The sequence below is a fragment of the Phaenicophaeus curvirostris genome, chromosome 17, assembly GCF_032191515.1.
Source record: "Phaenicophaeus curvirostris isolate KB17595 chromosome 17, BPBGC_Pcur_1.0, whole genome shotgun sequence".
Lineage (NCBI taxonomy): Eukaryota > Metazoa > Chordata > Aves > Cuculiformes > Cuculidae > Phaenicophaeus > Phaenicophaeus curvirostris.
Window position 1 is genome coordinate 13,126,631 of NC_091408.1, and position 25,400 is coordinate 13,152,030.

Here is a 25,400-nt window from a genome sequence, read left to right on the forward strand (position 1 = left end):
ATTTTAGCAGAATTTGTTCTATTGGGTATCAGCTGAGACATGGCTTAAATCAAGGAGTTGGTTGGAGGTCTGTGCTTGTGAGTCTGACAGCACTAAAGGGTTCAATCTCCCTCCTTTCATTCCATCATTCTCTTCTCACTGCAGGCTCTTTTCATTCACTTCTCCTGTGTGGCTCTCACCTCCTTTAAGTCTGTGGAGATCTGGTCTCCTATTTGGCTTAGGTCAGATCAGTGGTGTCCCTGATTTATATTTATGCATAACACATTGCTTTTTGGAAAGAAATTAATTAAGAGCAAGACACTTGTTGTTTGAGGGCAGAAGTGCTGGGCAGAAATATTACATCCTTAATGCTCCAATTATTAAGGTTATCCTGTGAAGTAGAAAGTGCTGTTGTCCTCACTTCATGGATGGCTCTACTAAAAACTGGATCCTTGAGCATCCAATCTGATTTGTTGCTGGGTGGCAGGAGATGTGACATGGCTGTGATGTCTGTGGCATTCCATGGCCTGTGACACAGAGATGCCCGAGCTAGTGAGTCTACCCAGTGCTGTCCTGTGGAGGAAGGTATGGAGCTCATTTATGTGGGTATAGCACCACACATCGTAACTGTTGCTTTTAGTGCTCAGCTGGTTAGATATGTGGTAAATCTCTGTAGATCTCCTTGCCTGAGGCTTGGCAAGCCCATAATCAGCCCAGGTGCACCTTGCACACGTGCATTTGGGAAGGATTAGCAGAGGAGCCAACATAACCAACTCTTCCCAGTTCCACGTGACTGCCTTCACCACTCTCCTGTCTTCGCTCCTTTATAGCTGTTTTTGTCAAGAACCCAGGCCAAACTTTATAATCTGTTTGCAAAAGTCAAAGTGTCATTTCTGAGTCTTTGGTAACCACCTGTCGCTGCAGCACGAGCTGCATAATTAGAACTGACAATCCCTGTCTAGAGATTTCTTGGAAGCTGGAAAAACGAGAATGTTGTCAAAAAAATAGCAATGCTTCCAGTCTGCAATGCGGTGATGGAGATGAAAGATGAATGATTCCAAGGAGGCAGAGAATATATCAGCCCAGTGCCTTTTTCAAACTAGTTTAGAAGTCCAAAACAGTCTATAAGGATTTACATTTCTCTTATAGCCTTAAAGAAAAATGTATTCAAAGCTTGCTTCTCTATCCCTCTCTTTTTACTGGACCAAAACAAGAGCAAGTTTCGTAGCAGTCATGCTTTAAGGCATGATAATGGTAAAATTACTTTTGCATCAGTCGATATAAAACAATTCTTCTATTTAATTCATCTTTTAGTAATTTACCATACAATTACAAAAACTCTTTAAAAGAGAGTCTTATTTTTTCTAATAGAGAAAAAAATATTTGGAGGCAGTGTTGGATCATACTGTGGTCTCAGTTCTGAGTAACATACAAATCTCAGAGTGCGACATGAATTTTTTTGTAGATGGACAGTGACTTTCAGTGGCCTTTAGTGCTCGAATTTCAGGGAAGAAACTAGTCATCTGGAGAGGAAGGGATTTCTCTTTAAGGGGTTATTTAAAAGATCTACTTGTAACAACTGTCATCTTGGCTGACACTTCGAGAACTGAGCTAGGACCTCCTGAGTTAGGAGCTCAATCTGAAATTGGGGAGCTAAGTAGGGGAGCTCTCCTAGCCATGAGATCTTACAGAGTCTGTGCAGCAGGGCACACGGAGGAGCTGCAACGCATACTACTCAGCACATCATGCGTGCTTCACTTCCACCCCACCTACACCCTCAGAAGCAGCATATATGTCATAGTCATTTGAATTTGTTTGTGAAGTAGAGCTCTCCTTTGCACTTGTAACATACGTCAAAAATTACCTGATAAGGATAGATGAGAAGTGACTGGAAACGTGTCTCAGGATAATGAAGAAAAAAACAGGAGTTCTTTAGAAAGACAAGCGTGTTAATGTAACTGTAATAAATGTGATGGCAGCGCCAAAAATGAAAACTCAACATAGACAGTGGAAATACTGTGCTATGCACATATTGCAGAGATTCAGACAGTCCAGTCCTTACACTGCCTATGTGATTCTACTACATGGGTATCATGCAAAAAGAAAAATGGTAGCAAGACTTCTGAAGCCACAAGAAGTCATGAAGGTGGTGGCAGCGTGTGTGCCAACAGCAGAAGCGGGTGCTCCCTGAGGCAGCGAGGGTCGAGGGAAGTCGTGGCTGTGAGACCAGGGTCTGCCCGGGGTTTGAACAGCAGGGCACAGTGGTAGGACAGCTCTGGGATTTGGGGATTCATTTCTTGGCTCAGTCACAAATGTTCTGTGAAGCCTTAGACGTGTGATTTGATCTTTGTGTGATTAAGCTCTTTATCTAAACAGTAAATGAATGTCCCTTTCCCTTCCTCAGTTAGAAGTCGTAAAAGCTTTATGAAGGGAACACCACTAGCTGAGTACTGGGGGTCTCATCTCCTCTGTGACTATGAAGTGCTGCTACAATATATTGCTAAAACATTTTTAGGAGGAAGAAGTGTTTGGATTTGGTGATTATCAAAGGGAAATGATCTCCAGGTTGCAGAAACCATGGCTCACTGAGGAGTAACCTGTTGCAAAGCTGCAGCAAAGCAAGATGTGGGATCCTCGGTGGTGGATCCCACATACACTTACTCCGAACAGGGAAGAAGATTTCAGAGATGTGTTCATTTGGGACTAACCAAGGACTCGAGCATCTGTGAAAGAGAAATTTCCCCAATTAGGAAAGACTCAGTGAACAGCTGGTGTTACAGTCCAGCTGTACTACCAGCATATCTTGAGCTTATGAGACAAGGGATGAGCTTTGGTCTCTGTGGGAGGACAAGCCCACAGCTTGCTGCAGTGAGAAAGGACATTTTCGGAGGCTGCACCCTCCCCGGGTAGCGTAGATGAGAAAACTGTTTTCATGCAGTGAACTTTTTTCTTAAAAGGACCTTTTGCTTTTGAACAGAACAAACAGCATTCAAGTAAAACATTTCTTTTAGCATTCATCTTCCAGATATGTTTGTTGTTCTAGAAGACAGTGGAAAATCACACACATATATTCTGTGGTCAGCATGTGAAGGCATAAGACACATACCTGGTAAATTCATCCGGTTATAGATTTGTTGCTTAATTTGGTATGAAGCAGTATAAAATCAATACGTGCTATGGTAGCTAATAGAAATATTTTTGGCCATTTGTGAATGAAAGAAATACAGTGAAAAGAAATGGATGCCTTCAGTTGGATTGTATCTGGATTGCCTGTGGAACAGAAAGGAGCTGGCAGAGATTTCGTTTGCTATAAACACAGGGAGTATAAAGTATCCTGGATATGACAATGAGATGCTTTGCACACCTAGTTTTACTGCCGTTATAATTACAGACAAAATCAGAGTTACTGAGTGCAGATTAATGCTGCTGGTTGTTGAGTTTCACAGAATCAATGTGTCAGTGTGCTGTGTGGAGCACTCCTGCCCCAGTGTGCTGGGGGAGCCAGGCACCAGTGGGACTGCTGGCACTACCAGGGCTCCTTCGGCAGCTCTTTTTGCGTTTGGGGAGACTCAGCATCTCCAAAGGGCCTTCACCTGCCCTCTGAGAATATAGAAGTTGCACAAAATACTTTGCCTTCCCATATATCCTGCCAGATCCATATTGCATGCAGTTCTTTCCATTTTCCTCTCAGCTGCCTGCAGAGCAGAGGGGTCTCGCATCCAGTATGAGCAGCCTTAGAACAGGCTATTTCAGGCTGTGTGCGTCTGGGTTACCTTCCTCGTCCCAGCATTGCGTCACTGACTGGATCTGACAAATCTAGAAGATTGACCATCCCTTCTACAGTGTGGGGGTTTTTTTCCGGCTTGTAGCACATCCAATTTGTCACATTCTTCATTGGCTCGGCTTCACTTGGAAGTCAGGTAATTATTACCTGGAGACAAACAAGCAAGCCGCGTGTCTCCTTTGTTTTCACAAGTGTAAAGCAAAGTTAGTTGTTGTCATTACTCCTCTTTAAGCTTTACTGGAAGGAGGGGAGATATGCATTCTCAGATTAGTAATAAAAACCTTGAGTCACTGGATTTATTTATCATTCTTCTCCCACTTTACTTGTATGACTGCAGAGAGTGATACAGAGTGCATGTGGTTTTCAGATTGAGAGAGAAATAGGAAGATGTAACTTAATTAACATAAGCTGGAAAGTGTTGTCACATTCATTACAAGCAATTGTGGCTTCTAAAATCTAAAGCACAAGGCAGCGGGTTGAGTCCAGCAGCTCTCTGGCTACTCGTCAGACAGTACGTCCCTATCTAAAGCTCTGCTACGTGACAGTGCTGACATTCCCGCGTCCCGCTGATTTAGAGGAGCGGACACCAAAGCCATCTCATTCTTTTCCTTATCCTGTGCTGGCAGGATTGCTGCTCACTGAATATCAAGAGCAGCAGGTGGGCAGGAAGTCGCCACCTTCCTTTTCCAGCTGGAAAGCAGGAATTGCAGCCTAGCCAGCAGCAAATGAGGGGTGGCCATAGCAGCAAAAGGAGTGGAGAACAGCAGGAGTGAATGAAGCCATTTGATTCCTCTTTGCATCGCCTGCTTGCCAGGGACACAGCTTCGCCCTAGGCCACGTCCCACCTCATTGCTCTCTACAACTACCTGGAAGGAGGTTGTGGAGAGGAGGGAGCTGGGCTCTTCTCCCAAGTGACAGGGGACAGGATGAGAGGGAATGGCCTCAAGCTCCACCAGGGGAGGTTTAGGCTGAACATTAGGAAAGAAATTTTTACAGAAAGGGTCATTGGGCACTGGCAGAGGCTGCCCAGGGAGGTGGTTGAGTCACCTTCCCTGGAGGTGTTTAAGGCACGGGTGGACGAGGTGCTGAGGGACATGGTTTAGTGTTTGATAGGAATGGTTGGACTCGATGATCCGGTGGGTCTCTTCCAACCTGGTGATTCTATGATTCTGTGATTCTATTAATTGTCTCATGCCCTTGATGTGGCTGTGACCCACTGCTGTTTCCTGGTGCAAGTGGAAAAGTGGATTGTCCTTTGACCACAGCTTGATTAATTTTAGGCAGCAGAAAGATGTAGTTCTGTAACCCGAGCACCTGAGCTCTTTCTTGTTTCTTATAGATTAAGCCTTGCAAAATCTCTGTAAAACAAAGTGATTGTATCCTTATTTCACAAATATATCGAAGGGAGATTAAAGCCCAGATTCTTAAAGAGATTTAACCATCAAACTCTCCTCGAGTTCACTGGGAGTTAACACTGATATCCTTGAGAGTGTGGATCTCAATAAATTATGCACAGTTGTCTAATAAGTGTTATGGAGTTGGGAACTAATCCCAGACTTTAGGAAAGGTTGTTCTGTGCCTTTACGTTCCTTCCTGCAAAGACAAAAGCACTATTGATTGCACTAAAGGTGCTCCAGATTTCATGTGATTGCACTTCAACTGAACACAGTTTCATTGTGATGATTTTGGCTTGATTTGTGGCCCCAGTTGATTACAGCTTATTGGGGAAAATTTGGCAGAATATATTCTGTCAGAATCTGTAATTCTGTAAAATAATGTTGTGAAATTATGCTAATTTCAGTGGAATTTCATATCTGACAGAAAAAAGGAAGAAAAGGATGCTAGCAAGTTCCTGTTATGTCAAAGAAACATCTTGTTTTGACATTTCCAAAATGAAATGTTTTGATTTTTCATTTTAAAATAACTTTTTCCTTGATGTTACGGTATTTTTACATAATGTTAATCATTTGAAATTGAAATGAAACCGAATTTCATGACCCAAAAATGAAACCAAATGTAGGTGTCTTGAAAGCCTTCCTGAAATGAAGAACCCATCCTCCAGGCAGCCCTAGCGCCTGTCCCATGGGAAAGGGGCTGCTCAGCACCATCCACACCACCCCTAGGTAGCTCCTGGCTGTCCTGAGCATGGTGGCTCCATGGCTCCAAAAATCCACAAATATCTCACATGCCAAATCTTAATTTAAAAAAAACAGACAGTGATTCTTGAGGAGTGACTTTTAATGAGGGAATTTTTCAGTTATTAACACCGACACACTGCAAACATTGTGTCACATCCATAACATTCACAAAGGAAGTATTAAACTTGGAACTAGAATTGGATGGTTGCCTAGAATTGTAAGCCTTTTTATAATGTGCCATTGCATATTTCACTAGGTATAATAATATACTGACGTTTGACACAAAGCTATAGAACAAAATGAAAAAAAATCTTAGATATTAACTGCTATCAGAGTTCTCCTAATCAATATACTCTATGATGTGCTTCAGGTGGATTAGTGCAGTAAAAAAAGCTTTTTTTTGTTTGCACAGATTTCTGCTAATATCTATTTGTTGCTGAGCTTCCTCTGGAGTAGTGCTAGGTGTGCTTCCATCATGACACTGTGGAGATGCCTGGCAGGAAATAAGTTCTTAAGACCCTTAGAAATTAAGGAAGGTGTTTGTTTCTGGGTAAAAAGCAGATAAGATAAGGTGTCCCTGCCATGGACTTTCCAGCCACTGCAGGAAAGTGTGGACACTTTGAAGGTGTGGGCCTTCAAAGTTCAGAGCGCCTTTGATTTTTCTGAATCTGCAGCGTTCAGATGTGTCACTTAATTCCTCCTCTAAAAAAAGGCACAGCCTTTCTGTACAGAACAGAGGATCAAATATAAAGGAATGATGAGGTGTAAGGCCTTGTGAACACAGCTTGTAATTTACCAACTTTGAAAAGGTTTTTCCAGATTTTGGCAGATCCTTCACCACAGTCAAAATCCAAAATACTTAAAATTAAGAATACCTTCTGCAGTGTAAATCCCCTGAAATGGAGAAAGTTGTCGAGGTGATGCTAGATTTAATATCTGTCTGGAATGCAGTCACTAGGGTTCAAGCCAAGTCTTTCTTCTCTCAGCAGCTTCAGAGCAACCTGGCTTGGGACGTTTACCCTGCTGAAGGGGGAGGTCAGTGAGTAACTGAGGAATAGGAAAAGCATCCCTAAACTCGATGTGATACGGATTTGCCCTTACTGTTTCTTTCTGGAGGGGGGAAATACTCTTTCTTGTCTCTGCAACACAGGAGGTGCTTTAATTATTCCTCACGAGCAGCTGTAGAGTGGTTGTTCCTAATTCCAGCAGCATCCGTGGTAGTTAACAGATCTGCTGCTGCCAGATCTGAGGACGGTGATTTCTTACCCGCAGGGTCCTTACAGAATCCCAGACAAGGACAGGTCCCTTCTCAAAACATATAGTGGGCTTGGGGATGATCTATCCCCCCATGCTGCTTCTTCGTTATAGTCCTTTATCTCTGCCTTGCATGATTTCAGGCTGGATTTGGTTATCACTGTAACAAATCACACTCCAACACGGTGGGTTTAGCACGGGTGATTAAAGGTGACTCCACCTCTCCCGAGTCATTTATAAGTGACTTATAGAGCTAATAACGGCCTCATCCTTTTGTGCCTTGGTACACAGCTTGTGTTCTGGAGTCGTTTATAGCTCAAATGAGCTGCTTTTGCTTATTTATTTCCCTCCTCATTCATTTTTAATGGTTATAAGATACTCCCCCATTCTTTTTCTGACAGCAATGATTTAGGCAGGACTCATTAACATAACTTACGTTACTAATTATCACCATTTATGCTGGTAGACCAAGGAAAATGTGTGCGGTGCTAAATCAGAAGAGATCCCATGAGCTTGCCAAGGTGGCAGGGCTGTGTTTGAAGTGTATATTATAAACAAGGAGTGCTTGTATGGGGGAAGGATTACTTACAGAAGCATGGATCAGGGACAGAGTCCTAGAAGGTTTCCAAAATTCAGATTTTATGTGGAAATATAGAAACTTACTTTGCTAATTGGCCACCCTTGAAATGTCTAAGCCAGAACTGCTCTAGGTACATCTTATTTTCAAAGACTTATTAGCTGTGGCTTTGTAAGAGTTCCAATAGAATTACTGTAGCAGAAAAGCAGTTTCCTGTGAGGGTTTTACCATTATCCCATGGGAATGTAATAATGATAATGAGGCGGGGAAAGACTGTTAGAGCTCTTTCTGAGAGCTAACAGTGAAACGCTGGGTACTTCTTCTGGGAGTTATGATGTACATTCCCCTTTCCCTCCTTCCCATTAGTCTTTGGATTCTATCTAGTCCAAACCTAGCATGGAGTTTATAGGACCAGAGGAACAGTCAGCCACCCACATTCATATCTACCGTAGAAAACCTCTGCAAAAGGGTAATGGGGAAAGCTGCAAAATCCTTTTAGTAAAGGGATGGGAACGATTTTTACTGGAGAACTGGATGCAGGAGGTCAGAGTGATAAGGATCACATGTGATGGGTGAGGGGTATTATTGCTTCTTTCTGTGTTTTTCCTAGGCTGGCTGAAGTCCTGCTACTACAAGGCTTCAAAGGGCTTAGTGTTTACTTCCACAGATGGTCTTTCAAACTGAAATAAAATGAAAGAAATTAATAAAAACTAATTTCCCCTTGCTTGTGATAACACCTGAAGAGCATACAAAATATGGGATGTTTTGAAGGAGAGCACTGACTTGGGTTCAGGTAACACAAACAGGCTTTTTAAGTAAATATAAAAAAGAAGTGCCTTGGACCAGCAATACCCACCTCTTTTTCTGGTCAATATTTATTTTCCAAGCAAACAATCCTGTGTTTAAGTGACACAGCAGCAGCACTTTTCACATTTGCAAGTCTAGCAGCCGAGTTTTGTGCACAGTTTTGGGGTACTCAACATACAGAGCTGCATGTGGGGCTGAGGAACACGTATTTGCAGTGAGGATTTTGTGGTAGGAAGCAGCAGGGTTCCCGTTTCTAATGACAGGACCAGGCGTTTGAATTAAATGCAATGCTGAGCACATTTGAAAAATTCCACTCTGCACATTTCGTAGCATTGATGATTAACTCAACATTCAGCTTGCCAGAAGCCATGTGTTTGGTATGTATGTGGTGCACTTCGAAATCTAATTCCTTTTTCTATGCTGTACTGGCAATAAGGGACCTCTAACTTCTGCTGCCCTGGCGCACGGAGATTAGATGTGTGTGTGAGACCCAGAGGAAGCTGTCTTAGTTCTTCACTGATGTAAGGAAAAGAGGTGGAGCTGCAGGAGCCAAATGAAACCCCACACACTTTCATAACCTACCAAGTTCATGCCCCAAAACGCCATTCAAACCCCAGCTCCCTCAAGAGATAAAAGTCCCTGTATTGAGAGAATTTCTGGAGCGCATCCTGTGCGCACTAAGTACAGCCTCTGTTAATTAATGGAAGGCAACTCAGTGTAGTTCTGTGATAAAGCTCCAGTGACACAAAGCCCAAAAAGGCTTTAGCAAGGGAGCACAGCACCAGAAGGGTTTAATGACATTATAATGTCCTTGAACTACAGTGGCCACAACACAGAGATGTATTCCAGCAGCACATTTGCAGTAGAAGATCTACTCTTTCTTTCTTGAGCCCTTGTCACCTCTACTGAAAGCTGGGGTTGCCATTGCTGAGTTCTCACAGCTCAATGGCAGGTGTAAAGGAAAAGGAGATATGGGTACAAGACCTCAAATTTTGGAAACAAAACAAATTGGGTTTCCCCACAAAGCCTCACCTTGTTCCAGCTCCTGTCCCTATTGCATTTTATAATGCGTTCAGTGTTTCTCTGAAATATGTTTGGTTTGGGACCAAACTTTGCAACCTCATAATTCCCTTAGTAACTGTCGGGAAGCTGTTTGTTTATTTAGTACAGATCCTCTCTCCATTTGCACACTCACGCACACGTATCCGAGGGTATGTGCAGTCGCTCCGTTCATGCGTTTAATAAACTTGAACCACAGCCATTTCTGTTGTGTGTGGCGAGGCGTGTAAAGCCAGAACTGTGCTACAGGAAGGAGGGTTGGTAGTTAAAGGCTGTTTAGAGAAATTAATGTTAAAGAAAAGGAGCTGCTTGACAGACTGAGGGATTGAAATCCATTACGGATTGAAAAGGAGACATGCAGGTTCAGAAAAGGCAGTGGCAGCAAAAGCTTCTTTGTGCTGCCCTCATCAACATTAACGTGGGGGACCCGATCGCTCCCTCCGCCCGTGTCGGCCGCGGGGGCTGCTCAGAGGCTGCCAGCTGCTGAGCTGCACTTGACGGGTCTTTGCTCATGTGCATATTTGTCCTGCAGAGGTTCAGCTGAGTCCCATCAAACTCATCTCGCAAAATAATGACTCATTTCCAACAAACAGCTTAGAAAACTCAATTTCTAAAAGAGACAGAGAAGCTCAATTTTTCGTCTTTCTCTACTTCTTTTTAGTCTTTCTCTTGTGTTGGAAGATGAATGGTTCGGATGTGTCTGCAGTAACGCGGGCATGGCTAATCTGCCTCTCTATTGATGACCTGTTTCTGAATGTCCTGGCCTGATTTATGAAAATGTATTGTACTTTGCACCATGTTTTGATGTTGCTCTGTTAGGACTGCATGCAAGCTGCAGCAGAACAGTGATGCTTATTCATTCAAACAGTGAAGGGCTGGCTGGGAACTGAATGAGCTCATAGTTGTTGCCGTCTCCACTTACAGAAAGGGAAACAGGGGAAGGCGGGTATCCCAAGCCTAGTCATTCTTTTCCTGACCATCAGTTTGTTTTATAAATCATAGTCTTGAAAGCACAAGGTCGTGGTACTTATTTAATCATCGATATGGTAGGTTTTTGGGGATGGATTATTATTTTAACTCTCCTTTCTGTAATAACCTTGATAAAGTTGGAACTGAAGTCTGTTTGCCTGCCAAATTTTCCTGCTCTTGCTATTGCTTGAGCATTAATGAATTGAAAATCTGAGTGTCTAAGTCTCAACTCTTATTCGGATAATTCAGGAGTTACCTCTATTGCTGGTAGAGCCTCAGCCTTTCTCCAACCTCTGTGTGCTGAACTGCTCTTCGTACACATGGAGACCAATAAAAACAACAGCAAAATCCCACCTGTGCCATCTAGGCATGCTTCAAAAGCCACTGCTTGGACAGGGAAACCTTACTTGGCTGGAAGGTCCCCTGCTCGAAGCCCTGTAGCACGTGCAGAGCAGAGGGCATGTGGCGGGGCAGGAGGGGGCTGCTGGGGAGCAAGGCTCCAGGGACTCAGCGCTCTGTTCCACAGAGGACACTGCGGTGGTTTGGAAACATCCTTCAGCTATGATTTACCTGCTACCTTAAATCACTAACAAATGGTTTCAGTCCTAGGTGGATCACCCACGGGGACATTTAATTCCCTAATGTGTTAATTAGCTAAGAGTCACAAATATGAGGTGTTGCTAGCTGGAAGCAGGGGCGGTGAGGAAGTCACACTGAAAGCTGTTACCTGGCCCCATGCCCTGTTCAAGAAAAACCTTGTCTTCAGGCTGTTCACTTGAACGTGTGGTCCACCCTGCAGCGCGCAGAGAGAAGTGAAGGACCTCGAGGCAGTCAGCTCCCAGGCTGAACGTTTTCCTCAGGGCGACCTTGTCATCAGCTTTGATCTGTTGCCTCTCAGGTGGAAATCAGCACTTTGAGACTCTGCCCGGTTTTTCTCCTCACTGGCATCCCAGCGAAAAGAGGAAAGGCAGAAAGCAGCAGACAGAGCTTATTAGTGCATAGGAGAGTTGTCTGGTTTGAGAACAGCGCTTAAAATACAAAAAGGCAACAAGGGTAAGTGCAGTGCCAGCAAGGAATAGACGATTTCCACTTACAGAAGCAAGGTATCCTGTGAGGTGGGAGAAGGAGTAGATGTACCAGGCACTGCCTGAAGGTCTTCTGACTTCCCACCTGTCAGACTGGCTATTAGATGTTGCAGGTAGTAAGTGTGATGTAGTTCTTGCCCTGACAATATTACACTTACATTAGTGAGCCTTCTGCAGGGATGCAAGAATAATGTCTTCTCTCTTGCTGCTGCCCAGACACTCTGCTCGCAGAAGGGGAAGGTGCTTATGCCTCCAGCCTTCCCTATAGCCATTTCTGCAGGCTCACATGAAGCTTTTCACAGAGTTTTGCATAGTCTTATCTTCCTCAGCTCAAGCCAGTGTGGATCAGCGTTATGAAGAGATGGGTATTATGTTAGTGATGCAGGATCTGTCTGTGCTCGGCTGCTCGCTGTGCCATCCTTCCCGTATGTTGCGTACCCCTGTGCTTTGAGGCTTTTTCATAGAATCATAGAATCACCAGGTTGGAAGAGACCCACCGGATCATCAAGTCCAACCATTCCTATCAAACACTAACCCATGTCCTTCAGCACCTGGTCCACTCGTCCCTTAAACCCCTCCAGGGAAGGTGACTCAACCACCTCCCTGGGCAGCCTGTTCCAGTGCCCAGTGACCCTTTTTGACAACAACTGGGTTTCCTTGCTGTGCAGCACAATGTGGTTGGATCCTGACAGGAGCCACTAAGAGCTTGTGTAAAACCTGCTAACATGAGAATATCCCAGAAAACATAATCCTGCCTGTAAACAAACTCCTTACTTTCCTGCTGAAACCAATGGCGACTGTAAGATATTGACCTTAAACCAGATATTACTTGGAAGAGAAGCATTGCAAGAGTCATGATAACCTTTTTTGGTGTGTTACCTAGACTCAGACAAGCAAGGATGGAAATGGATTTACTATGGATCTGTCTGTAACGGCTTTTTTTTGTTGTTGTTTAAAGATAATAATATTAGCAATGCAAATTATCCCACAAAAGCTGGTGGTATTTAAATACGATTTAAATTCATTTAGCATTTAAACAGAAAAGTAGAAAATGACATTAAATTCAGATGAGGATGAAACTATGCATTCTGGCATCAGAAATATTAAAAACATCTGCAGAATGGAGAAGAAGGTCTGGCTGGTAATGGATTGTGAAAAGAGTTCAGGGTTTTAATAGATCGTTCCTTCAGATCATCAGCACAGTAAAGTGGTAGTTAATAAATTATTTGACGTGTACATTCACTCATATATTTTAATTAGCTGTAATGAACAGGTCCTGTCAGCTCACCTAGATCCTTGCAATAGCTGCTAAATCGCTTGAGTGAGATTTAGTAACTCTCAGTAATATTGACATCCAGAGCTGCAGGTAATAAATAAAGTGACATCAGGACTAGCTTGAGCAGAACACTGTGCAAGACTTTTGTCAGGCTTAGAGCAGAGATGAAGCTGTTTGGCCCCACTGAACACCCCTGAGCATCAGGGAGCTCCTCCCTGTGGTTGGTTTCTGGTGGGTGTGACCACCCCATGCCCCAGCACCTGGAATGGGGCTCCTGAAGAACCCTTTGTCCCAGTTTGCGGTTGACTAGAGAAATTTGTCCCCTGGTCAGTTCGGGATACAAGATTCACCTGTTCCTCCCTGCAGATACGTGGTACTCCTTGGGCTGCACACAAACAGAGGAGGAGAATAGTAGAGCCTGGCTGAGCTTTGAGGAGAGAAGAATCCCCTCTTGGTGACATTATACCAGGACTGTCTCAGTGTTTGAGGGAATTAAGAACAGAAAGAAGCTGTTCCTTTATCTTAGATTATACTGAAAATGTTTGTAGCAGAAAAACCCTATCTGTTAAAATGATGCCAAATTATACAGGTTATTAAGGGCCCACCAGGCACCTTTCTTGTTATTCCTAGTTGTCCTCTGTACTTGGAGCTAGTTTAAACATATATCCTTTCTCTTCCTCCCACTCACTTTCCCAGCATGTGGTGTACTTTATAATTTGTGAAAAGACTCATTAATTTTTTTTCTTTCTCCTTTTTTTTTTTCAGGTTTCTGACAGATGTGACTATGTCTTTGTCAATGGGAAGGAAATGAAAGGCAAAGTGAATGTCATAGTTAATTTTACTTACCAGCATCTGAGTGCCCCTTTAGAAATGACAGTCTGGGTTCCTCGTCTCCCGCTGCAGATAGAGGTCTCTGACACAGAACTAAATCAGATCAAGGGGTGGAGAGTCCCCATCATCTCTAATAAGAGGTAGGTTTCGTTAGAGGATGTTCATTCTAGGCTGTGTGCTTGCCAAAGACCTGTCAGGGCCAGTGGATCTGAGCACACTCATTTGGCCTTAATGCAATTCTGGTGTAAATTTGAAGGTCACCAGAAATTTATTCAATAGGCTCCTGCAGTGGACTTACAAGGAAAATGGAAACTGCAGGTTGCATGATCCTTCATTGGAAATCAATTTCCTTTTATAGCGTTAGTGACTGAGATGGAAAGAGGCAATTGGTCAAGTCAGGCGGGATCGGCCATGACACAGCAGGAAGACATCAACAAGGACCGCTCTGGCAAGGCTGTTCATTATCCAGCCTGGTCTCACAGGTCCCACCAGTTAGTTTATTCATTGTCAATGATCACAATTAGTACATTTTTGTTTCATATCCCTGTAGGTCCAGTGGCACTGATCAGCGTCCCCAGGTTAGGGCACTGATACACTAGGGTTTCAAAGATACTTCCCACAGGTCAGTGGCATGTGAATGATGGGGCAGAGGATGGAGGTAGGCAGGTCTAGACTGTTTGTATCTGTTGTCAGTGTCATTAAGAACAAGAAGAACAAATAGACAAAGTGGGTGCTTACCTATGAAGACATCGTTTATCACCAGTTTTCTGTTAGTATCGCAGCAGAGGTGGGGATTTTGTTGATGTGTTTTCAACCTGAATGCCATACAGAAAGGGATGTGCATGTTGCTGCAGACAGCGATTTCCATGGCAACACAAAAATGTTTATGGGAAAATCCAGAAAGAAAAAGGTGTGAATGTCCTGAAAGTAAAGATTTAACATGGAAAATAATGAGAGAAATTTGGAGAGGACGATGTCGTAGTAAATCTACCAGACCACTTGTTGATTTCAGCAGCTGTTTTGGCGATCTAGGCGGCCTGGAGGTCTCAGTTATGAACAAGGGACACAGGATAAAAGTGAGGGAACCTGACTGACTTAAGAAATGCAAGGCAGAATGCAGCTTCAGCAGAGCAACAGAAGGGGATAGAGGCCCCTTGCTCTAGCAGCTAGGTTGCAGACTTATGTCAGCAATAACTCTTCTGTTGCAAGCTCTCCCAGCACCAGCTAATATTTTATTCTCGGTGTCCTACCAGACCAGCTAGAGACAGTGATGATGAAGAAGAGGATGAACGTAAGGGAAGAGGCTGCGCCCTTCAGTACCAACATGCAATGGTGCGAGTCCTGACACAGTTTGTAGCTGAAGCCTCAGAGCCTGGTGGCCAGCTGAGCTATTTACTGGGTTCTGACTGGCAGATTGACATTACTGACCTGGTGAGTGACTTCATGCAGGTGGAGGAGCCAAGAATCGCTAAGCTGCAGGACGGACAGGTTTTGATTGGGCAGGAGCTTGGAATGACGACAATTCAGGTAGGGAAAATTACTTACATATTCCTTTTTCTCCCTTAACCCTCCAGCTTGAGGACTGAGGTACTGATGAGGTGTCCCAACAATTTCTTGCTTTAGCAAAAGAAATTTGAGCCATAAATTTTTGAGCAGAGTGGAATTGCAGCAAGGACTAGAAGGCACAGAAGAGATGGTTTTATCTTCTTATTTTGTGCTCAAAAATAATGTAGATAGATTGCAGTTCTAGTAAATGTAGTCCAACCTGTATATTTGGAGGCTGTTTCTGATTTTTTTTGTCTAAGATGTTTTTGAAGCTGGAGCCAGTCTGTGGCCTATGAGAAGGCACATACCTGGTGAAACAGCTCAATCTTCTCGAAGCCTCTACTGATAAAGCAAAGGGTAAAGTAAAAATTAACTAATTAACTAGTGCTGGTTGAGGAACTGAGTCTGGAATATAAGTCCTGTGGGTTCAAGTCCCTGCATACCTTGCAAGCTCAAGCAGTGTGTAACAAAATATAAATGTTAGCTTAAATTCAGAATACGCACAAAGTAATTATGGCCAAGAATATAGCCTATAAATACTACTATGTATTTGGCCTTAGTATTACCACTCTGGAGTGTATTGCCTAACCCTGTGACCCATGTCGCTGGGAGCTTCTCACATGCAGTTCTTCAAGCCATGCAGAGAAATACTGGCCTAGAAAATGGTTGTTCCAGAAGGAAAAAGGAGGAAAAAAAAAAAAGAAACAACAACCAGATTGATCCCACAAAGTAGTGTAGGAAACATGTTAGCAAGCACTGGAACAGGGGAAAAAAAATCTACCTCCCCAAACATGCTCATCATCCTAAATTGTCAAACGAGAAAACAACAACCACGTCTGTCAATAACGCAGGTTGTCAGGGCTGGAGAAATGGCAGTCAAGATTTTTTTACTTTCTGCAAAATCTGTAAAGATTTTTTTGAATGACTTTCCAAAGCTCTGGGGCTTATCATCCTCCTACAAATGCACATAAAACCATGCAAACAAAAATCCAAGGGAAAAATGCTGAGGGCAAGTTATATTTAAAGAATACCTCCTTTAAACTGCTTCAAAAATGCTCTGTGCTGGATATGCATCATTAAATTCAACTTGCTTGCTAATGAGCTTCTTTGGATGTCATGTATCAGTGCACTGACCTCCATGCACATGTTTTTAACCAAAACAAGTTTTCTCTGTCAATTTTGTGCACAGTACCGTGAGTACTTATTGTAGCAATACATTAGCCTTTCTCTTTATTGGACAGTTATATATATAATATATTCTGTGCATTTTATATAAATCTACAGATTGCTTTATATATAGGCTACCTAAAAACATAATCAATAATAAAATAATTGTGTTTCACATAAAGATTACATTTACGAACATTTAATACATCTGAAACAGATGTGAACAGCGTGTCACAGAGGTGAATGGCATAGCTGATTAGAAGTACGGTGTTAAAAGATGTTATAAGCACCCTGTTGTCAAAGAATTATAGAATGTGACTAGCCATTTTTAGTCATATTTTAATAGTGTCTGTCTGGTAGAAGTAATTCTGCCTGTGAACACAAATACCGCTGATCTGTATCACAGCAGCTTCGTGCAGCTGTTTTACTTGGTGCTATGCAAAATGGCTGTGACTAACTTGGATTTTTCTTTTCAGATATTGTCCCCGCTTTCGGATGCTATCTTGGCTGAGAAGACGGTGACAGTTCTGGATGAGAAGGTGACAATAACTGACCTGGGAGTGCAGCTGGTCACTGGATTATCGCTGTCTCTGCAGCTCAGTCCGGGAAGCAATAAGGCCATCTTTGCTACAGCAGTGGCACAGGAGCTGCTGCAATCTCCCAAGCAGGTACTATTGCCCACACGGACTTTGTTGTGAAAGAACAATGCTCTGATTCACTACACCCAACATTACAAGCTGATGGAATCAAGCAGGTTTTTATTAATAATATGATAATGAAATGTTTTCCTTATGGGTGTTTTTTTTTTTTCTGAAGGCCTCCAGGTGCCCTAGTAGAAAAACAAAGATCTCCCAAAAATGGCACTGTGTCTAAACAACCCCAGTCAACAAACAGGCATACTCCATCTGTCGTGGCTGCATCCCATAAATAACACAGGCAGCTCAGTGATGTGTCATAATTAAGCAACAGCAGTCCCCTCACACGCACAGACACACACATCTCCTTTCTGTCCCATCCAGCACCTGCTAGATCACAGGAGACGTTGCCAATTAGGTTGCCATGTTCAGCCTCCCACCACAGGCCACCCAATCAACCCTTTACATCCATCTTTAAATGAGAAAGTGTTTTGCATGCTGCCAAACTCTTCTTCCTTTAGTTACTTTCTGTGAGCATTTTAAGTAGTTGGGAAACATCCCTTTCATCCTGATTCATTATTAGAATATGAATCAGCATCATTGACTCATTTCCTGATTCATGATTTCATAAAACAATATTTTTTTCCCTGTTATTCTTAGTTCCTGTATTACGGATCATTATGATGTCATATTCCTTTCCTCTTCAGTCAGGTCTTCACAGATTCCCCTGACATGATAAATCTTACCATGTGCCTGAGGTGAACAGGGAAGTTTTCTTTCCCCTCAGATTAACACTCCTGCCTTTGCTGTGGGGTTACTCCACGAGCAGTATGAGACTTCCCCTCTTCTGTCTTCTGGTGCCAGGAGCAGTTCAGTCAAACCACACTGCACAAGCTCTCACAGATCTGAAATCCTTATGCTGAGCCATCCATTCGCTGTCACTGTCCACGTGCAGAGTTACCAAGGGATTTTGGACTTTGCCATGTCCCCATCAGTTCCCGCTTGGTGTTTGTCCTTGTGCTTCTGTCTGCATTTGAAATTTTTTTTTTCAACCCAAATCCATCAGTCTTGGACTTACACCAAGGACTCTTAACACTTAAACATGTTCTGAGCTGTAAAGGTAAATGATCATGGCATGCACGTTTGAAAGCTGCCCAGCTGCCGAGACGCATTTATTCATCATAGGGTCTTATCCTTGGGATGCAGGATGAGAAATAATGCTGAACTGCTGTCTTTATACGGTGATAAAAATCAAGCTCCCATAGTATTCCAGGAGTCAAGAAATCAATGCCAGACAGCTAGAAATAAGGCCAGTGAACTAATCCATTGCTGACATGGGGAGTTAAACAAACTACCTTGAAATCAGCCCAAAAGCTGGGGTTGATGGCATTTAGTCCCAGAATGCTGCCCAGCGCTGGCATTTCAGTTCCCAGAAATGGAGTCTACATGAGTCCCTCTCTGGATGCAGGGGTGCAGTCAGTAAAACATTGGATCGTATTAAACTGGGAAGGAAGATGTGCACCCTCCACCCTTCAAGGACTGACTGTGTTTTAAAAGGCATCTGACTCCTTCCATTGCTTAGTACGTGATTTTCAGAGCGCAATCCCTACAAGCAAAGCGAGGCAAAATTATTAAATGATTATGCAGGTTTAAGCAACACAGTGGGAGGATGAGAGTTGATGACATAAATTCTATGCAGCCTTCAAGAAATATCCAAAGATTAATAAACACAAAGCCGGGATTTATGACAGTGTCAGCAAAGTCTTAGGGCTCTGTCCTGAAATAGAGACAGAAACAAATCTCCCATTGAAGCACAGGGAGCTTTATGGCTGTGAGGATTTCGGAATCAGGCCAGTAGATTATGCATGATACAATCCCAAAAGACTGGAGACTTATTCCCTGTGGTCTGAACAGGTGAATGACTACATGCTAGAAACAATTTTAAAGATAAGGATAAATATTTATTCTCTGTATATATGTCAAGTTACAATATAAGTACAATCTGCTTGAAAAACTGCTTATTTAAAGAAACAAGACTTCTATAATCATGCTTTCAGCAAGTGCAGTTATTAATCCATTGTCTGGGTGTTTGCCTGACTGTCAAGCCCTGCCTCGGAGCAGGGTGAGCCCAACTCTTACCAGACAAGAGCTCGCATCATTTTAGACACCAAAGAATCCACTCAGCAAGCCAGCAGCCATTCTGGAGTGGATTCTTCAGCGTCTAATAACATGCAAATATCCCAGCCAAAGCAGAGCAAATCAGACCATCAGAAGCTGAAATAAGATTCCAGGACAGCAATCTGAATTTTGTCTATGAAAGATGTATGTGTGAATGCCAAGAGTTTTTCAGGTAGGGCGACCATTTTCGATAGCCACTTGAGAGTCCTCAGAGGACCTGATTTTCAGAAATGGTTGAGCATGTGTTTTATGAAATTGAAGAATACTTTAAAATGTTTCAAGTTAGAAATCAAAAGCGAAGGTTGCCAGGAATGCTGCACCGTGACATGTGTGCCAGTACAGAGTTAGCACTCAGGTCTGACTCACATGCAAGAAGCCTCCATGCACTCTGAAGTACACAACCTGCGTTGCTGTGACACAAGATTAAATTTCATTATTGTCTTGTTTTTAATTGCTAACAAGCATGAGAGTTAGCCTGGTGATTTCCTAGAGGAACAACTGATCAGTTTCCTCTGCTTGTACAAAACGCTTCCTTAATTTGAAAGACAAAAATCAAGGACCCAAGGTATGGAGCCATGTGTGGACCTGCTTGCAATATTAGGTATTTTTTCACGTGTTGCGCATAACACGAGGAGACTTTGTATTTTAAGCAGTTTAGAAATAATGTAATTTTTTTTTATCATTTAAATATACAAGAGTAAATGATCTCATTCACTGGTAATGCTTTCTGACACGCAATTTATTATGGTGCTGAAGTAGATTCTGCAGAGCCCAGGGGATACAGCTCCTTTAAGCACCTTTAGGGAAATAAATCTTATTATCAATGAGTGTTTTAAACTAGTATTTCTCTTCACATCTTGGCAAGATATTAATTTTATTGCTCTCCCTTTTTATTTCTTTTCTGGTTATAAATGGTGTCTGGATCTTGTGAGGAGGAGGGATTAGACCAGGCCAGACAATATTTCCCTCAGCGTTTATTCAGAGTGTGTGTATCTTTGTTTTATATATTATAGGAAGCAGCCATCAGCTGCTGGATCCAGTTCAGTGATGGGTCTGTCATGCCCCTGGATATTTATGACTCGAAAGACTTCTCCTTGTCAGCTACATCTCTGGATGAGAAGGTGGTCTCCATTCACCATGACCCCAAATTCAAGTGGCCTGTGATTGCTGCTGAAACAGAAGGCCAGGGGACACTGGTGAAGGTAGAGATGGTGATCAGTGAATCGTGCCAGAAATCCAAGAGAAAGAGCATCCTGGCTGTTGGGAGTGGTACCATTAAAGTCAAGTTCGGGCAAAGTGATGCCAACCCTAACATCAGTGACAGTAAACACAGGGGTGCTGGTGTCCATCTAGAAAATCATGCTAGTGACCGGCGGCAGAAAACCACTTTGCAGGAAAGAGCTGGGCTTGATGGGCAGTATTACAGCTCCTCAATGGGCCATGAGCAAGGCAAAGGGACCACCACTCAAAGGTCTATTTTAAGTAAAAAAGAAGACAGAGAAAGCCTCCTGGATGACGACAGTCATCTGCAGAATATCCCAATAGACTTTACAAGCTTCCCTGCACAGGTGGATCTGCCAAGAAACAATGGAGACTCAGAAGAGAATGACCTAGTCCAGACCTCTAGGGGACTCAGCGATCTGGAGATAGGAATGTATGCTCTTCTGGGAGTCTTTTGCCTGGCAATTCTGGTCTTCCTTATTAATTGCGTCACTTTTGCTTTGAAGTACAGAAACAAACAAGTTCCTTTTGATGAGCAAGAAGGCATGAGCCACTCTCATGACTGGGTTGGGCTGAGCAACAGGACAGAACTTCTGGAGAATCACATAAATTTCTCATCCCAACAAGATGAACGTATCACAGCCATTGACAGAGGAGTTGACTATGAAGAGAGTAAATATCTCATCAACACAAATGCCGCCAAAAATATTAATGGACAATCTTTCAGGTCTACTGAGTCCACATTCACTGAAGGAAAAGAACACAAAAGTGAACCAACTACTTCTCCTACCTCTAAGAGGAAACGGGTTAAATTCACCACCTTTACCACCATCTCCTCTGATGATGGATGTCCGACTGTCAACTCAATCTTGATGAGTAGTGAGGATGACATTAAATGGGTCTGCCAGGATATGGACCTGGGGGAGTGCAAAGAACTTAAAAACTATATGGAAAGGTTACATGAAAATGTGTAATGAGACACAAAAGACCTTTTTGTTCGGTTTGTTCGTTCATTTGTTTTTCACTCACCTTCTGCCTTTAATTTTGGGTAGCGGGGCAAAATGTTATATTGATAACGAGAGTCAGCTGGTGGATAATAACTCAATGGAGCCCCAAGCAGCCACCCAAAAGCAGCTGGGAGAGCAGAGATCCTGGACAGCTCTTAAAATTCAAGTCTTCTCTGTGCTCAGAGATGGAAGTGAGAGATGTGTGTCACTTTTTGATGCATGGTAACATGAAAAAAAAACTTAGCAAAATAATATGGTCTCATTCTCTGAGCTTTCCCAGGAGATCAATAAATGTAACAAACTCCAGTGCAGTTTGGATATTACAAAGTTCACACAGCTCTGCTGTTCGGTATTGCAAGCTTTGGTTAAAAGCAAAAATTTGGTCTCAGAATAAATAGTTCCATGAAGAAAGCGTGTCATTCAAGCCACATGCAGAGAATATCCATCCAAGAACATTAATTTAAAGCAGACAGAAACCAACGTTGTGAGCAAAGCAGCTCTCAGAGCTGGAAAGTCATGAGTTTCCAAAGAATCTGGAGGAGAAAAAGGAGTAACTGGGCTGTTTACAAACCAGCATGTTTGCCTCCCAAGCACTGAGAACGGATACACATATACAGTTTAAACTGAAACTCTTTTTAAGCAGATGTCAAGGTAACAAACTTTGCCAGCTGATTTTCAGTATTTCTTAATTTGTAAAATAGGAGAAGGTATAATCTATACTCTGAATATCACTCATTTAAAGGAAGGTCTGTTTTGGAAAGTTTGAGAGAGCAAGCTCTTTTTAAAAGCCCACTTTATTTGATTGTCCTGTTTCAAATTAGTATTCCTAGCCATTTCCCCGGCGTGCTCCCTATCTGGTATACCGAGGGCACTTACTAGTCAACTTCAGAAGCGTGTGGTTTCTTCTGTCCCTCCCATGCATACTCACTTCTCCATGATGTGCTCTTGCCAAGCACAAACACTGTTGGTACCGTGATGGTATTTGCTTTACATGCTGTTGTTTACCAAAGTTGGCCACTCTCTCTTGGGTAAGTGTAACTTGTGTTGAACTCAGACACCAACAGCGACTGCCTTTTTTTGTCCATTCCCCTTCCCTGGGAGAGTTCAGGTTGTTCAGTTCCTTCTGCTCATGCTTCTTAAGACCCCCGCTCAGCACATTTAGAGGGCACCCAAAGGTCACAGGAGTGCGGTGTGTTCAACGTTGAAATCCGAGCAGCAGGTAACATTTCTCTCTCCCAGAGGCGATGATCATCTTTTTGTTTTCCTCTGAAAAGGATGTATATAGGTAGGATTTCAGTGATTACCCTTTAAATCTGCTGTGCCCTCCAACCCTAAGACCAGGACATTTTTTGCCAGGTCCAAAAGCAGTTTCCAATGACCAGTGGCAAAGTTCCAAAGCACTAACTAAAATCCAGCTTATTTTTCAAGTCTTCCTTTATTTTCCAGAGTAACTCCTTGCCCTCCTTTTACTATCAAGTCTCTTTCTGTCATTGAATCTAGGTTGCTCAATTTAATACACTCCCGCCCTCCCACAAACACTTAGATTGAATCCCTCTATATTTAGAATGTACTGTAGATTGTAAGAATGTAATATATATATATATTTATAAACATGCCAACTGTGAATAAAATTTGCATTTTAGTGGCTTCATCTTTTTTCCTACTCTGAACGCCTCTCTCCTTTCACTCTCAGAGCGTTTACCCTAAAAGAGACTGGCAGCTATATGGAGGCTTTGATGAAACGGTGAATTAAGGTTCTTGGCACAATTTAGTTGCAAAGTTTTAAAGTGGGGGGAGAAGATACAACATCAACAACATGTTATGCTACAAATGTATTTGCACCAACTCACCCTTCCAAGATTTGAAAGTATTTGCAAATAAATCCACATGCGTATTTCTAGCCTGAAAGCCTGATATGTGACTTTCTGGTTTTGGTGCTGTTGGGAAGATTGACATTTGGCTAAACGCCTCTGATGGCAACTTTAAAAGAGTAAGTTGGCCTTACGAGTTGCGGCTGAGAGAGCTGGGGTTGTTTAGCTTGGAGAAGAGGAGGCTGAGGGGAGACCTCATTGTTCTCTACAACTACCTGAAAGGAGGTTGTGGAGAGGAGGGAGCTGGGCCCTTCTCCCAAGGGACAGGGGACAGGACAAGAGGGAATGGCCTCAAGCTCCACCAAGGGAGGTTCAGGCTGGACATCAGGAAAAAATTTTTCACAGAAAGGGTCATTGGGCACTGGCAGAGGCTGCCCAGGGAGGGGTTTGAGTCACCTTCCCTGGGGGTTTAAGGGACGGGTGCTGAGGGACATGGTTTAGTGTTTGATAGGAATGGTTGGACTGGATGATCCGGTGGGTCTTTTCCAACCTGGTGATTCTATGATTCTATGGTTGGTGTAAATAAGGCAAACATGCCCCAAACTTTGAGGAACTAATACTTGCGCATCAGATGGTCTCTGCTTTCTTTCAGCATCTCTCACCAAGGCCTGGATTGCTCTGCAAGCTCAAGGACAAAGTGCACCAGTGAGGACAGCTCAGCGCAGTGCAGGGCTCAGACCACCTCTGGCTGAGTGCTCAGGTGAGGGAAGCACCCGTGGTGCTGTAGCAAAACACTGCAGCCTCCCAGCAGGTTCAGCAGTGGTCTAGCCTGCAGCCCTGCCTCCAATCCTGGAGTTATTTTGAGGGCTTTTCACACATCACTACCTTGTGTCCTCAGAGACTCACCCTTAGCGGTGTGCGGGTCAGGGTGAAAGTGGCCAGATCTCAGCTGGCAGCCTGTGCCGATCGATCGTGGGCACGTGTGCGAGGTTGCCTCTCAGAAGCAGCATCACTGTCTGGCCAGCCTTTCTCCTTGGGAAAGAGCAGGTACAAGCCACGCTGGGAGCGAGCTGTCAGAATTGCTTTACCGATGAGCTGCTATGGTAAATCCAGATTTCTGTGTTAGCTGCCTCTGGGGAACATGAAGAACTAACAGCAAGTTCATCTGGTAGCACAAACCACCGAAATGTTCTCCTAGGACAAAACAGCCGCCAGCTACAATGCTAAGGATACTGACATTCAGATTTATGCCTTTCTGCTTGCTCAGAGGTCCCTGCTGTCTCTAACAGCTGTAGCTTGCTATTATCCATGGGACATTACTATAAATAATACCTAGTATTTAGAGTGCTCTTTGTCTGTGGACCTTAAAAGTGCTCTGAGCAAGGTGGATTCCTTATTGACACGGAGAACACCAAGGTTAAGTGATTTGCCCAAAGTAACATGGGAAATCTATGGTAAAATGAGAAAAAGACATCACTCCCCCCACAGTCACAGTCACCAGACAAGATCCTGAACTCTGCTCAGGGAGAAGCCAGAGTGGATTGTGGTCATCTGTATGCAAACAAATGTCCTTAATTAATCTGCTAGTAGCAGAATAAATCAACTTCCTATAGAGAATTGTATATGTATGTCTCTCTCTATCTGGCAGAGCGTGTATATTTGTCTATATTCACTTTTTCCACCACGTGGGGCCCAGATTTTAGGTGACCTTCTGCACCACGGAGTATCTCAAGGGGGGAAGCCTGTGTTTCAGGCAAGCAGATGAGAATCCCATTTGACAAATGAAGGAGGCTAAATTCTGTTCCCCGTCATAAAAGCAGTGGTGGTGTTTAGATGCTGCATACACATCGCATTTTGCAGCTGTGGCTCCCACTGGCATTCTCTTAAGCTTGATAAAGAGCCCTGTTGATAGCAAGCAGTCTCCTGTGAGTGTTATTAATTACTCTTTTTTTCCCCCAGTTGCCTCCTTATTTTCATGTCTGAGCCTCTTTTCATGTGAGTAGCGAGACTGATAGACTGATAGAGGCATGTTAACAAAAGAAAATGTATCTGATGCAGTTTGGCTTATTGTAGAGAC

General features: G+C 43.2%; 1 protein-coding gene across 2 annotated transcripts in view; it reads left to right on the forward strand.

Moving 5' to 3' along the window:
* TMEM132D (transmembrane protein 132D) overlaps positions 1-23,382 on the forward strand; it is a 264,377-nt gene extending 240,995 nt beyond the window's left edge. Inside the window, exons 5-8 of one of the 2 annotated variants that reach the window (XM_069871349.1) lie at positions 13,694-13,899; positions 15,013-15,286; positions 16,948-17,139; positions 20,298-23,382. In XM_069871349.1, the coding sequence (XP_069727450.1) occupies positions 13,694-13,899; positions 15,013-15,286; positions 16,948-17,139; positions 20,298-21,479 (1,854 nt within the window). In that variant the 3' untranslated portion in view covers positions 21,480-23,382. The remainder of the gene's footprint in view (positions 1-13,693; positions 13,900-15,012; positions 15,287-16,947; positions 17,140-20,297) is intronic. The other variant, XM_069871348.1, reaches the window with a different exon arrangement.
* The last annotated feature ends 2,018 nt before the right edge of the window (positions 23,383-25,400 follow it).